The sequence below is a fragment of the Gigantopelta aegis genome, chromosome 10 (genome assembly GCF_016097555.1).
Source record: "Gigantopelta aegis isolate Gae_Host chromosome 10, Gae_host_genome, whole genome shotgun sequence".
NCBI lineage: Eukaryota > Metazoa > Mollusca > Gastropoda > Neomphalida > Peltospiridae > Gigantopelta > Gigantopelta aegis.
Genome location: NC_054708.1, coordinates 70,314,239 through 70,329,380, shown reverse-complemented (window position 1 = coordinate 70,329,380; position 15,142 = coordinate 70,314,239). Strand labels below are relative to the sequence as shown.

Sequence of the window (15,142 nt, the reverse complement as noted above, 5' to 3'; positions counted from 1 at the left end):
TAGCCGTAAAGTAACTGGTATTTTTGAGGCATCACGGCAAAGGCACAAGGCAGTACGGCAAATGCTGTGGAGCCATCGTGAATTTCGAAGCCTGATATATATAATGTGTGCGTGTGTGTGTAAAACATAATTTTTATTTAATTTCTATTAATTAATGTTTTTTTGTTTTTTTTATTAACTTTAATTTCATTTATTTTATTTTAATTTATTAACTTTAATTTATTTTTACTTTTAAGTTATTTTATTAACTTTAATTAATTTTTAGTTTTATGGTTTTTGTTTTATTCATTATGAAACGAGAAATGACTTCACCGATCCTTTTCCACATACAAGATTGTTCCGAGTTTCATTTTCCTCCCATAATGTACTGCGCGTTTTAAAAACAAGTCATACAGTCGGTTGTTTTTCCTTTAATTCAAAGTGAAGATCGTTTCAAAGTAAGTATTTCTTAGTGTCCATATGCTCCAAATAGATCACAGTACACGATTTGGGTGGAGAAACGTGATGACAGTCGTTTTTCTTTTAGTTTGACCGCAATTCGGATTGAATTCCGTTCCAAGCAAAATTGCTCGGAAGGGTGCTAATGGCGTTGTTCGTCCCCAGGATTAACCTTTGGTAGTGCTTGCACTTGTAGCCAAAGTTAATCTTGATGAACTAGGGGATTCCCATGGTATTTATCGATATAAAACCTGCTTTTTCACTCCATTTGATAAAAACGTGATCTAAGTGTGTTACAGGTTTGTAGATTAACCAAATTATAATTTATTTTCGCTGGATGGAACTAGGGTGTGCGGCTTTAAGATGATCATGATGTAGGCCTACCAAGAATGTCCAAAACTTGCTTTAATGTAACTTTCCCTTATTACAGATGTAAAAACAATTACACTTGCTAACAAAATATCCACAATGTGTTCATAATACGTACCTGGCCCCAAAAATTAAACAGGCAGACAATAAATCCTTGTTATTAATCCAGACCCAACCAGCAAATAGTTTTTGATGAGTAAGATGCTTACTTCCGGTATTATAGTAAATAAACAACCTCCTGCGTTAACGAAACTGAATTCAAAAATATATTTTAAAATATCAAGTTTTAAAACACTATTTTAAAAATTTAGAATACGATCAATGATTTACATAAACAATACTTGTAAATATGGATTCATATTTTATAAAAAAAAAGATGTTTATAATGCAAAATACGAAGCACAAATGGTAATCCAAAAGACACAACAGCAAATATAATAGACTGACTACCAAATGCTATTACGATGTTCTTTGAAAAAGTAGAGGTAGTCATCAACAACCTATAACCAGTTATGTGAGGAATGTAAAGGAATTTGGAGGATCTGTTAAAGCTACACTATCATACTTTTTTTTTATTGTCTGATAAATGTTTTGCTAATAAAACTATGTCTGTATTTGTAATAATAATAATGTTTAAACCAGAGAGAGAGAGAGAGAGAGAGAAAGAGAGGGGTAAGTGGGTCTATTCAAAGGCAGGTCAGACATTAGCCCGAGTACTCTGACTGTAAGAGAGCTAGACGGACATTTGGACATAAACACGCTCTCATTACAGTCAGAGACCAACCTATATCTTTTTTTGGCAATTCCTGACTACCAGACGGTAGGCAACGAGTCCCGCTCTAATACCACAACAATCCTATGTTTGACGTCAAATACCTTTACATCAATCATTTTCGAGTTAAGTGATACAAAAAAATCCACATATTAATCACTAATACACTTACTACAGAAAGAAACCCGACAGCACCCACATTCAGCTACGCTTCGTGACACTCCGTCGCAACAATTGCAAAGCTCGGCGATCTATTTCGAGACGTAGACCACGTGATCGCGCACTGGGCGATTCCGCCTTGTGCAGCAGTTACAGGGGCCGTCTCATATCAAGCGAAGTTACAACATGGAAGAGTTGGCTAATGCCGTTTTGGATGAATTTGGATTTCATTACGTCATTAAACCAAAACAATTACACATTATTGATTCCATTTTGAATTTGAAGGATACATTTGGGTGTTATCGACAGGATACGGCAAAAGTATGTGCTACGTACTGCCTCCTCTTATGAAAGATAAAGTAAGTAGTAATTTAATTTGATTATTTTATGTTTTATGAATTAGTCATTAGTACAGTAGTAGTGTGTGGGTTTTTTTTTTTCTTCAACAATTACGTAACGCTCTTGAGGGGATGGGGTATCATAAGATGTATTCCGAGGCGTTAAGGGGAAGGATGGCAATGCTTGTTACTGCAAAATCAAAATTGAATCGGTGCATAGCTCATTCGATCTTTAAAACTTATCTTATAGTTGTTTTGCTATTCAGATCAAACTAAAAAATATTGAAATTTGTTTTGTTCAACGACACCACTAGAGCACATTGATTAATTAATCACTAGCTATTGGATGTCAAACATTTGGTAACTCTGATATGAGTATTGGAGAAGAAACCCGCTACATTAGCAATGGATCTTTTATATGTACTTTCCCACAGGCCACTGACCAGTTCTGGTGCATTAGTTGGAACGACAAAGAAATCAATTGGTTGAATGGATCCATCGAGGTTGTTCGATTCTGCGACGCGAACACTCAAACGACTGAGCTGAAACCCACTCCCTAAGAAATATGCGGAAATGACTCAAATGTGAAACTGTGGTGTAATATCTCATTAAAAAGCAAAAAGAAAAATAAAGAAGAAAAAGGCGGTAGGATACTAGTAAATTAAGTAATAAAAATAGTTCAAATTTTGTTTTGGGTTGGTTGTAAGTATTCTGTTTGCTTAATAACTAATTTCATATGAACGATCGTTTTATCCAAGCAAATGTAAATCACATATATATATGGTAGTTAATAATTATTGACAATGAATTAACCTACGTAGAACACAGCCCAATTGTTTTCAACAACTGAACAAAGACCGATTCTGTAACACAATACTCAATGATCAGTTGTAGACGGGAGTTCCGTCATAGTAGACAAGCTGACGCCTATGGACCGATGGCGATGAGTTTCGCCGTATGCATGTATGGCCACAAATGACTGCCAGGTCCGATGTCGGGAATTAACCTGCTTATATCAGTTTGATGTTCAAGTACGCTACCACGATTTCTGATCAGTGCCACAAACTGTACTCAGAACGAGAGGGTGTGTGGGAGTTTTAAAAAAAGGTTTAGAACTTTTTTCAGCGTAGAATGTAGCCACAATTAATGAGATTACCCATCGATACGCATTGGCAGTTAACAGTACGACAATGATATTTGTCGCTGATTTACAAGTTCTTTTTTGACTGACGATTTGTTTATGAAAATAATAACCGCTTGATATGAGACGGCCCCTGTAACTGCTGCACAAGGCGGAATCGCCCAGTGCGCGATCACGTGGTCTACGTCTCGAAATAGATCGCCGAGCTTTGCAATTGTTGCGACGGAGTGTCACGAAGCGTAGCTGAATGTGGGTGCTGTCGGGTTTCTTTCTGTAGTAAGTGTATTAGTGATTAATATGTGGATTTTTTTGTATCACTTAACTCGAAAATGATTGATGTAAAGGTATTTGACGTCAAACATAGGATTGTTGTGGTATTAGAGCGGGACTCGTTGCCTACCGTCTGGTAGTCAGGAATTGCCAAAAAAAGACATAGGTTGGTCTCTGACTGTAATGAGAGCGTGTTTATGTCCAAATGTCCGTCTAGCTCTCTTACAGTCAGAGTACTCGGGCTAGTCAGACATGGGCGTGTGTGTGTGTGTGTGGGGGGGGGGGGGGTCAAGGTGGTCAAGGAGAAAACGTCACAAACTGTGCATGATGTACAAAAATAATAATAATAATAATAATAATAATAAACTGCTATCCACCTTCTTGACACTGACATTACAACTACCGCCTTCTACTGCTGAAATAAATCCTCATCATACACATAGTGCAGATCATCTGCACACATATTTTTGTCAAACAAAACTATTTTTAAATTCTTTCTTTCTGTCCGCCGTTAAACTATGGAACAACACATCAGCTGATATTAGGAATCCTTCATCAGTAACTGGATTTAAAATTCAAATTATTTTGTTTGGCAATAGAATGCGGTAGATATTATATAGCCGACTCCGTTTGGCAATAATAATTTAAATGGTCATAAATTCTCACGATAAGCAAGTGACAATCCATATTGTGCTTGTGGGCACCAAACTGAAGACGCTGAACATTTCTTACGCTTTTGTTCACTATACAACGTAGTTCGTAATACCTTTCTGTCAGATTACCATAATCTTAATTGTAATATTTTACTATTTGGTGACCCAACCTATAATTTAGTCTCCTAGAAAATAATGCGATATTCAAATCTGTCCAGAACATCATTATAAATAGCAAACGTTTTGAGATTAATTAACCAGTCAGATTTGTTCTCTCTCTTCTGACAGCTAATTCTAAATATTGTAAAATGCTTAAAGGTAATAACCTGTTCATCCTCTTTATCTTTTCTTCCTTCTATTTCCCCTTTTTCTTAGTAAATTTGGAACAAGTTTAATCATGTTTTATTTTAGTGCTTGTAATATATTCATATAGTAAAATGTTTGGAGAGGCCTTAATATAGGCCAATATTTTGGCCAATCCCCAAAGCGCTACTGCTTTTGACGGGGGTCATGTGCATGTCTGAATGTCTATAGAAATTATTTGGAGGTAAAATACAGATCGGTCTAAAACAATCTAATTAAAATTAGCTCCACTATTACATGTGGATCTAACACCAGCCAGTTGGAGCTCATGTCCACCAATCAAAACCTTACTTGCAGAATCCTGCCATTGATTTAAAAATAATTTGAAAACATTCCGAATTATCCTGAGGGTATACGACATGTTTCGTGTGAATTACGAATGCCTTAAAACATGTTTTATTTTATAAAATAAATAATGTTTAATGTAAAACTGAAGACTGATTTAGTTAGGGTTTTTTTTATAAATAAATAAATAATTTTTAATGTAAAATTGAAGACTGATAACCCACCCCGTGTGTATTGGTATGGTTCGCTGTACTGCGGCCACTAAAATAGACTCGCCCGATATTTTTAGAATTTGTATGCTCCCAAATAACGTTATAAAAGGCGAAGTGTGATTGGTCAATATTTAAATTATTATTTACAGACGAAATGTTACCTGGACATTGGGGACTACGCAGTGTTGTTAGCAATCCGATTAAAATTAGTTCTACTGGTCTAAATAAGGCATTCGTAATTCACATGAAACATATTGTATACCCTTTCGGAATTTTTAGATCACTGGCAGGATTCTGCAAGTAAGGTTTTGATTGGTGGACATGAGTTCCAACTGGCTGGTGTTAATTCCACATGTAATAGTGGAGCTAATTTTAATTAGATTGGGTCTAAAACAAGACATCGACATTTTAAACAAGAAATTCATGTATTTAATATATAATTTTAAGTTGTAAACTAACAGAAGATTTAAAACATATTTATTGCATATATTTAATTTCATTTTTGATACAGGGTTATAGTTAAAGTTTTTGTTGTTTAATGACACCATAAGAGCACACTGATCGGCTGTTGTCTGTCAAACGTTTGATAATATTAATACGTGGTCTAACGAAAAAATACGCAACATCTTTCTAATAGCAACAAGGGATCTTTTATATGTACTTTCACACAGACAGTTAAGAGAGAAGGCAGCCTAAACAGCAATTGTCTTTACAATGATTGATCACTAGTAACAATGCATGTAAAACTGTCTACTTTGGCTCTTTCTGGGTCGATCACTACTAAAATAAGCTTTAAATAATCTAGATACAATTTGAAACTTTTTTCAATTTACACACAATTGTTTGTTTAAATGGCATGATAGATGTAATGGGTTTAAAACGTAATAATATGTTTTATATGAATTTAGCAAATGCTGTAAAGGTCGCTACAACTTGTAGTACAAGTCCCTGGATTTTAAACTATGGCAGCAGACCAATAATGCACCGGAAATTAATAGTGAGAAATGGGAATTCTGGGTAAAGAAAGATGTCTGCGACCATGAAAGACGTCTGCGCATTTATAATTTGGGCGTGTTTCTACATTCCCGTGTTAACAGAATGGAATACAAAAGACTACCTTAGAAGGGAACATACATTAGTAAAGCCATATCAAGGTAATTCGTTGGTATCAACAAATGTGGGTGGTTTCGCAAGCCATTTCGTCCCTAGCCTCCCACAAAACTTCATTATCTATAAATCATGATGATCTATCGTGACCGTCAGTAATAGTGCACGGGGCACGTTATGTGAATACTCTACGTCGCTTCGGACTATCGTCAGTAACTGCGTTTGACTTTATATTACGTTAGGCTTGTTTTCTCGTACTACACGGTTCGCGCATTTAGCATCCGATTTGTTGTCATCCGATTGTGACTATGATTGTCGTTCATTTGTGTTTTTTCTTCAGGAATAAGGGCGAAACGACCCGGATTCGAGCTAGACGGACATTTGGACATAAATACGAGACCAAGCTATGTATTTTTTTGGCAGTTCCCGACAACCAAAAAGTTGACAAAGATTTTTGCTCTAATACCACAACAATCACTACCACATATTAATCACTAATACACATACTGTGACATAGTACAGAAAAAAATCCGACAGCACCCACATTCAGCTAAGCTTCGTGACACTCCGTCACAAGAATTACAAAACTCGGTGACCTATTTCGTGACATAGATCACGTGATCGCCCACTGGGCGATTCCGCCTAGTAGACAGAATGGCTGAGTGGGTGATCATGTGACGCAACGTCACAATATAGGTCGGCAAACTTAGAATTCTGCTCGGTTCTGTGATTTTATCGAAAAGTATTGTTTATGGGAAATCCAGGGGCATGACATGCGCACACACACACTGTACATAAGGGATGGATGAAGACAGAGAGAGAGATGGGTGGGTGTGTGGGTCAGTTATAGTTTTTTTACTTGCACAACCAACTGAAGTCTGTGAATGACTTTGCGGTCTTGACCAAGTTTTGGAATGGCAGACGATGCTTGCTGCCGACTATGGAATTATGAAAATAGCAAGTATGCAAAAGAGCTAAAGAGGCAGTTTGTGTTCGGAAATTTTGGTTGCCTGGCGGACGACTGAATAGTAAATTTTACTCGTCTTGGGCGAGTGAACGAGTACTTTTGGCCAGCCCTGTATGTACATACATACATACAGTCAGTCTTGCAATTTGCGGGCGATTTGGTGCCACAGGTTCGAGTCCCAGCAACGGCATGGGACAATTTGTGAGGCCAGAAAGGATTTAATTATCCCCTGTGCCAGTGCGTTAATATTTATGCAGGGTTCGATCTTAACGGTAGTCCGGTAGTCTCCGACTACATGAAAGTTAACAGGACTACCTGAAGCTGCAAACACATAGTCCGTCGGACAACCTGTAATTAAAAAATTTATTTAGCACAAATGAAACGTTTTGTGGATCTATACTAACCTATTTTCAAACGGCAGAAACAGAGGCTTGTTCAGATTTTTTTTTTATTGCAATTAACGTAAATGGTCCCCCATCATATCATATTCATTTACAGTACGCGGTGCATTTTTTTTTTAACGTTACCGCCTCCTGATTAAACTGAGCATGCACGAGTTACACATTTTGTAGTCAATGCTGTCTTTTGCAAAAAAATACAATCATCTTGAATTTGGTACATAACATCCTTGCACATTTTCATAGAATGGTAGTTTAATTTGCCAACGTCACATCAGAATGAAAGAACTGCGAAGTTGACCATTCTCAGCAAAAAATAATTATGCATCGATTAGCAATTGTCGCACGTTTTCGTAAATGGTGTACACACGCGTCACCAAAGTTAAATTTAGGCGAGGTGTTCTGATAGAAATGCCTAGTATTATGGAAATTGCCGATACATGCATTTTAATTTTTACAGAGTTACAAAGATGTCATTTTTCCCATTTTAACGCATGTTTCAATCAACTTTTTATCTCAGATTTCATCATTTAACAATATTTATTATGTTCTATTTATTATAGGGCTGGCCAAAAGTACTCGTCCGCTCACCCCAGACGAGTAAAAAGTTGCTCGGACGAACAAAATTTACAGTTATTTTAACTTCAAATTATTACAAAATATGGATCACCTGAAACTTCAAGGGACTACCTGAAATAAAAGCCAGGTAGTCCTGTTAACACCCTGAAAAAATTGTGAAGATCTAACCCTGATATGTATGTAGCCATCAACCTCGACATATATACAATATATAGATATTCATACATCAATACATACTAGCCAGTGCCAGGTCTGCCCACTGTTTCATGCACGTAAGGAATTTTAACGTTGTTTTAATTTTTGGGGGGAATTTTCAGTTTCATTTAAAAAACATCTTAGTAAGCCTTGTTAGAATTGCGAAGTCTAATACTGTACATATTAATATCTAGTCTTATGTATTGTTTTCAAAATATGCCTTTATATAATAAAAAAATTAAAAATTATTTATATTGATTGTGAATTTTTTACTCCAAAATTGGGAATGAAAAACAACATAGCTTTTGAGGAATGGTGGGGAATGATGCCAATTATTGGAGTCTAGAAATATGGATGATAAAACCCAGTAAGATGCTTTGCAGCACTCTGAAAGCAAATGCAAGTATACAGGGAATTAATGTAAATGGTATAGCTCAAACATATAGTTCATAATTTTATTATAAAGTTAACCTTTAACGAAAAAAGAAAAGTTACCGGGAATGGGAAATCTGTAAACCTAAGGTGACATATATGTAAATAGTTTATAAAAAATCACCATGTCAAAGATTTATCCTTTGTTGTAGGGTTGCAGTTTATCCTTTGAATTCAAAATCAAACAAAAGTGTTTTCCTTGTTCTGATTGAGGGGCAGGATTTAGCTTAGTCGTTGATGTCGCAGGATAGAAGCACTTTTAAATGAATCTTAGCTGGATTCATTTTCAACTGATTTTTTTCTCTCGTTCCAACCAGTGCATCACCACTGGACAACATCCGTGTGTGCTTTCCTGTCTGTGGGAAAGTGCATATAAAAGATCCCTTGCTACTAATAGAAAAATGTAGTGGGTTTCCTCTTTAAGACTAACTGTCTGAATTACCAAATGTTTGGCATGCAATAACTGATGATTAATTAATCAGTGTGCTCTGGTGATGTCGTTAAACAAAACAAAGTTTGTTCTGAGTGAAACTGTACAAAATTGTAATCAGTATATAATAAATAAATGGTAATTATTTTCCCACCCTTATCATTTAATTTACATTAATCAACTTCAGACATAATTGTTGGTGAGAAAAATATAGCAATTATTCATACCACGTGTACAATATTATACAATCATGTAATGGGAAACTATAGCAGAATAAGTATTTTCATTTGTATAACATTCTCCCTTATACATGTACATTTTATATGAATTCATCTTTCAGAGGGGTGAGATATAGCCCAGTGGTAAAGCACTTGATTGATGCGCAATTGGTTTGGGATTAAACCCACGTCAGTGGGCCCATTGGGCTATTTCTCGCTCCAGCCAGTGCACCACAACTGGTACATCAACGGCCATGGTATGTGCTATCCTGTCTATGGGATGGTGCATATAAAAGATCCCTTGCTGCCAATCAAAAAGAGTAGCCCATGAAATGGCGACAGCGGGTTTCCTCTTTCAATATCTGTGTGGTCCTTAACCATATGTCTGACACCATATAACCGTAAATAAAATGTGTTGAGTGCGTCGTTAAATCAAACATTTTCCTTCCTTCATCTTTCAGGTTCTGGAATGTCTGTTCCATTGTGGGACTTTGTTGGCACAACCCTTGTAACAACTTCACACATACGACTTACTTCAGACCATCAAAGCAAACAAGGTGCTATTTGGAATGCAGTGGTAAGTTAATGCTAAAAACAAATTGCACATTTTCTGAATACTACCGGTAATTGTTTAATGCTATTTTAAGTTCATAAAAAAATTTCAGTTGACATACAAGCACTTGAATTTTTTTTTTTTTCATTGTACAAATTTGGTTTTAATGCTATTATTTAAGGTCTATAGGTCTATTACAGATCTATATAAATTTCATATATCTGTCAAATGTTGTTAAGAAAATGCATTGTTCTTTAGCTTTGTATTCTACTACTTTCTAATGATAATGTTTATTAACATCTTTTATTTAAGCTTCTTAATAATTCTAAAATACCTTTTTTTAACGTGTCTTGTGTTTAATTTGATTTTTGATTTTCAGCCTTGTTTTGTGAGAAATTGGGAGCTGCATGTACATTTTAAAGTCCATGGTTCGGGAAAAAACCTTTTTGGAGATGGATTTGCTATATGGTACACCAAGGAAAGACTTGCACTTGGTAGAGTTATTTTTTATTACACTGGATATAAATGCACATATCCCTAAAATAATAACCATGATAAATTATTCTCAACCTACCATTACATTTTGTCCAGGCACATTTCATTAAAAAAAAGCCCATTACAGTGACACAAGTTCCACATACTAGAGCGTAACCATGTGACCTCTATTGACTTAGCTAAAATCTCCTAGGACTAAAAGCATGCCATTTTCCCCAGCTGCCATTTTGCTTTCTTATGGAATATGCTTCAAAATGAGTGGAATTATGCAATGTAATCAAACAATATAATTGTTATGACATCAGATTAATTATGTCACATACTTGGAGGCTTCAATGGTGAAAATTCCACCCCCTTTGAAAAGTATTCCATAAAGAAGCAAATGGTGAAAAATTGTGTGCTTTTTGTCTTATATATCTCGAACAAGTTGATGTAGGTGACATGGTTACAATTTAGTATGCAGAATCTATGTCATTGTAATGTTATTGTTTTTTCCACAATTTGCGTCTGGATAAAATGTGGAGAAAATTTACCAGTAATTAAAGGTAAGAGACTAATTTATCTTAGTTGTTACATAGGTGGTTCAGACTTTGCTTTTCATGTTAACCTGATTGTAAAGCTTGTTTTAGCAGAATGTATGAAGCCAAAAATATGTTCTTTTATGTCTGTTACATATGACAAATGTTCCCAAAGCTGATAGAGAGAGAGAGACAGACAGACAGACACAGAGAGAGAGAGACAGACAGAGACGGAGAGATCCCTGCAAAGGGTTATTGTGTAGAATTAGTGTTTTATGACTGGTATCAGTATAAACACGTACATTCAAACCTGCTTCAGAGGCCACCTGTGATGCCATACTTGTATTCTCCCAAATCACCTAATATAGCATAAACTGACCCTATCAAGTAGATACCTGTCTCAGGGCACAATATTTCACGCGAACCGCTGTTCTGTTTGCGTGTCGGTTACGCAAAATTAAATTTACACGAACAGCAAATTGGTTACGTCATGACCTGTAAACGTTCAGAAACTAAAACTTGCAAACTTCACGATTACAGGATGTTTACAGGATGTTTATTCATCCAGACATACTACTACTAGTACTAGTATTCCGACAAATGTTTTAGGCTGAATTTTAGATACTTGATGCGCAGCAAACCAGTAAACTACATTATATTGCAACATTTGTAACTTGCGACCAGTCTAAAAAAAAAATAATTAAGTTTTAAAGAAATGTGCTCAGACCACTATGGATGGCTAAATTATCTACTGCTATTTTATCTCTTTAAGGTATATGTGTAGATATAATATTGGATTGGCTATAATTTTGCATATATTAAAAACAGTTTTAACGTAAACAGGAATCCAAAAGTGTCACAAAAATTTAAAAATACTCTAACATCGCAAAATGAGCTTTAAAAAAAACAAAAACATTTGGAACGTCACTGTAGTATAGACGTACCATCGATAAATTGAAAGTAGCATAGCCAACGCAAATGGCAAAAAGGAATCCCTCCAAATGATTATGTATATATTTCAAAGGCGTAGTAGCGCCCATTACGCACATTACACATGTGCCTAATGCAAAAACAAAATCCGGTAATAGGTCGAGGCTGTCTGTAATTGTTCTATAAACTATCCTCTTAAAAATGACTCGCAAAAAGATTACAAAAAAGAAAAAAAATAAGCCTCCAAAAAGACTCAGATCTACAGGCGTCCTGATTTTCAACTTTTTCACAGGGGGAGGCCCCCCGATTTATCTTCGCTCGGGCACGCCTTTGGCGTGCGTAATGCTAAGAAAATTTCTGGCTACGCCCCTATATTTTGTTTCAGTACTGGGGCTGATATTCAGTTCTTTTATAATATTGTTAGCTTTAGCAAGCATTAAAGGTAGGGTCAACTCAAACAAGAGTCTTATGTGTTGGAAAGATGCCACCAACACATACCACCAACACATACTGACACTTTAACAAATGAAAAACGCGTAACTTTAGAATTAATAAAAAAAGAAAGATTATTCCTGCTAACTGGGGGCAGCCATTTTGTTTCGGTTTTGAGACGTCCGGTGGTATAGCTTGGGGCAAAGTGACGTCAGCTCCGTCCATCTGCTCTATACACAGTGTAAACAAATGCTCTAATTTACTACAATGAATGAATGAATGAATGTTTAACGACACCCCAGCACGAAAAATACATCGGCTATTGGGTGTCAAACTATGGTAATGCAAATAAATAAAGTGATGATCAACATCAATATAAAAATTCAAGACTTAAACAAAAACAGTGTAAAGAACTGTGCAAAAACACAAATATCACAGAATTTTACAGATACTGAATTTTACTCAAAACTTCACTTTTGTGCTGTATTGGCCATTCTCAAAGAGAATGTTACACCCCTGCACCACAGTGAGGTTACAGCACACGCAGGGGTAATTTACTGCAAGGCGCTTCGCTTTCATCAACCTGACTTGTAAAACAACATGAATGACTTGATTGTATAATAAACTATTTAACTAAATATATTTCAATTTGCATCAATAGAACGAAATCAAGTTATAGTATTTTTCTTTTTTGAAAAATCCAAAAAAAAAGCAAGAAAAAAAAGCATATTATTAGGCCTATTGGTAGGGTACGTTCGAGCAAAAATGACCACTCAAGATACTTAAGTGATACTTTTCTTTTCTTTAAGACGACGTAATTGGTCAGTTTTGTGATTTTAGATGGAAAAGTCTACTTAAGCAATGGTTTTACAGAATTACTTACAGTAATAACGCAGGGCGGCTGGTAATGTCCATTACGAATAGAGGGGTATCCATGCGGTTATAACACAATACCCTGTGATCTTAAAAGAGACACGTCTTTTTAGTGCGTCTAGACACAGTGTCTGGGGACCGTCTAAATATACACCTGCCAATCAGGAACCACGGGTACTGGCCACAGAAAGAAAAGACCAGTTAACTAAGAAAACAATCCGATTATTATTTCAGTACATGGGTTAATTTATGTACAAAACATAATACAGTTATTTCAACGGTGGTTTATTTTGTATTGAAAAATAATATATAATTGTTACTGGCTTACTGGGATGGCTATTATTACAGAAGTTGCTGATAACATTGCGATGCATCCCCAAAAATCAGGTATGTTTTGTTTCTTCAGTTCGAAGACAAATTCCTGACGTGACACGTTAGGTATTACGTAACCACCCGCTCGCCAGAGGGCGTATTCATTAGGATGGTACAAAATGGCTGCGCCCATTATATATAATAGCCGTAACATTTAACAACTATAAGATTATACTTGTTGATATTAAGCAATAGTGTGCATTATATATCGTTGAATGCCAAATGCCTTAATTGTCCACTCCTTTAAAGCCAATTGTTTTTTTGGTCAAATGTTTTCTTTTGTATTTGTTTTAACTTTATGTTTCAGCTAAAAACTATGTATTTAAAATATAATTTCAACGTAATTTTGAGGTAATCGATCAAGTAACCCACGGGTTTCGCAAATATAATTCACGTAACCGAACAATAGGTTACCTAGGTAAAAACCACGTGAACCGACTTCCGGTTCCCCCAGAATTCGAAATATTGTCCCCTGCTGTCTTGAAGGGCCACTTTTTCATACTCCCTTTGATGGCTTTTTTACACAGGGTAATATGTCTGTAGTGTGTTGCATTGTCTACATACAGTTGAATCCCATTGGCTCGTACCTCGTAGGTACTAGAGAAAGGATTCGACCCTTCGAGTAGTTCAACTTAACAACGTGTAAGTGTAACTCAGGACTTCGTTTTTGGTTCGAATGTTGCGGTGTATTCACTGTAATACTAAATTTTATTATAAATTTTAATTTTAACCATCTGTGATATTTGTAATTTTTGCATGAATTTTTATATTGATGTTGATTGTATTTACCTTAGTTTGACACCCAATAGCTGATGTATTTTTCGTGCTGGGTTATTCATTCATTTCATAGGAGTTGGACTGTTTGGATGTTTGCTTAACCACTGTGACACATATGCATGTATTTACTTGCATATGGAATGAAATTGTTTGGTATTGTGTCCCAAATTGCAAAACAGGTTACAGAGATGGTATTATGATCCAAATTTTTGTGCCTAGTCAATGTCATTAATAATTTTTGTTTTAATTATTATTGTTAAATGTGTAAGAAATGTCAAACCATAATTTGCTTAATTGTTTTGGGGTGTTTTTTTCCTTGTAAAAAGTTCCATATTTGGCATCTAGATTGGTTTCGATTGATGCCAGTACCCGACCACTAATATTAAAATTTCAATTTTTTTACAAACTAACCTACTTTCGTCAAACCGGCCTTGATGGCGTCGTGGTTAGGCCATCGGTCTACAGGCTGGTAGGTACTGGGTTTGGATCCCAGTCGAGACATGGGATTTTTAATCCAGATACCGACTCCAAACCTTGAGTGAGTGCTCCGCAAGACTCAATGGGTAGGTGTAAACCACTTGCACCGACCAGTGATCCATAACTGGTTCAACAAAGGCCATGGTTTGTGCTATCCTGCCTGTGGGAAGCGCAAATAAAAGATCCCTTGCTGCTAATCAGAAGAGTAGCTCTTGAAGTGGCGACAGCGGGTTTCCTCTCAAAATCTGTGTGGTCTTTAACCATATGTCTGATGCCATATAACCGTAAATAAAATGTGTTGAGTGCGTCGTTAAATGAAACATTTCTTTCTTTACTTTCGTCAATGATAAACATTGTTAAATGGCTATGATCATTGTTTTTTGCAGGTC

At 35.9% G+C, this 15,142-nt stretch overlaps 2 protein-coding genes across 4 annotated transcripts in view; one reads left to right on the top strand and one right to left on the bottom strand.

Annotated features, from left to right (window-relative positions):
- LOC121384647 (catenin alpha-2-like) overlaps positions 1-1,793 on the bottom strand; it is a 35,622-nt gene extending 33,829 nt beyond the window's left edge. For 2 of the 3 annotated variants that reach the window (XM_041515122.1, XM_041515124.1), the window contains exon 1: positions 926-1,058. The gene's annotated coding sequence lies outside the window, so the exon portion shown is untranslated. Of the gene's footprint in view, positions 1-925; positions 1,059-1,751 lie in introns of those variants that run through there. The other variant, XM_041515123.1, reaches the window with a different exon arrangement.
- A 4,234-nt stretch (positions 1,794-6,027) lies between these two features.
- Positions 6,028-15,142, top strand: part of LOC121384762 (vesicular integral-membrane protein VIP36-like) — a 20,047-nt gene continuing 10,932 nt past the window's right edge. The window contains exons 1-4 of the mRNA XM_041515308.1: positions 6,028-6,154; positions 9,788-9,903; positions 10,259-10,373; positions 15,140-15,142. The exon at positions 15,140-15,142 is cut by the window's right edge and continues 80 nt beyond it. Of these exons, the coding sequence (XP_041371242.1) occupies positions 6,028-6,154; positions 9,788-9,903; positions 10,259-10,373; positions 15,140-15,142 (361 nt within the window). The remainder of the gene's footprint in view (positions 6,155-9,787; positions 9,904-10,258; positions 10,374-15,139) is intronic.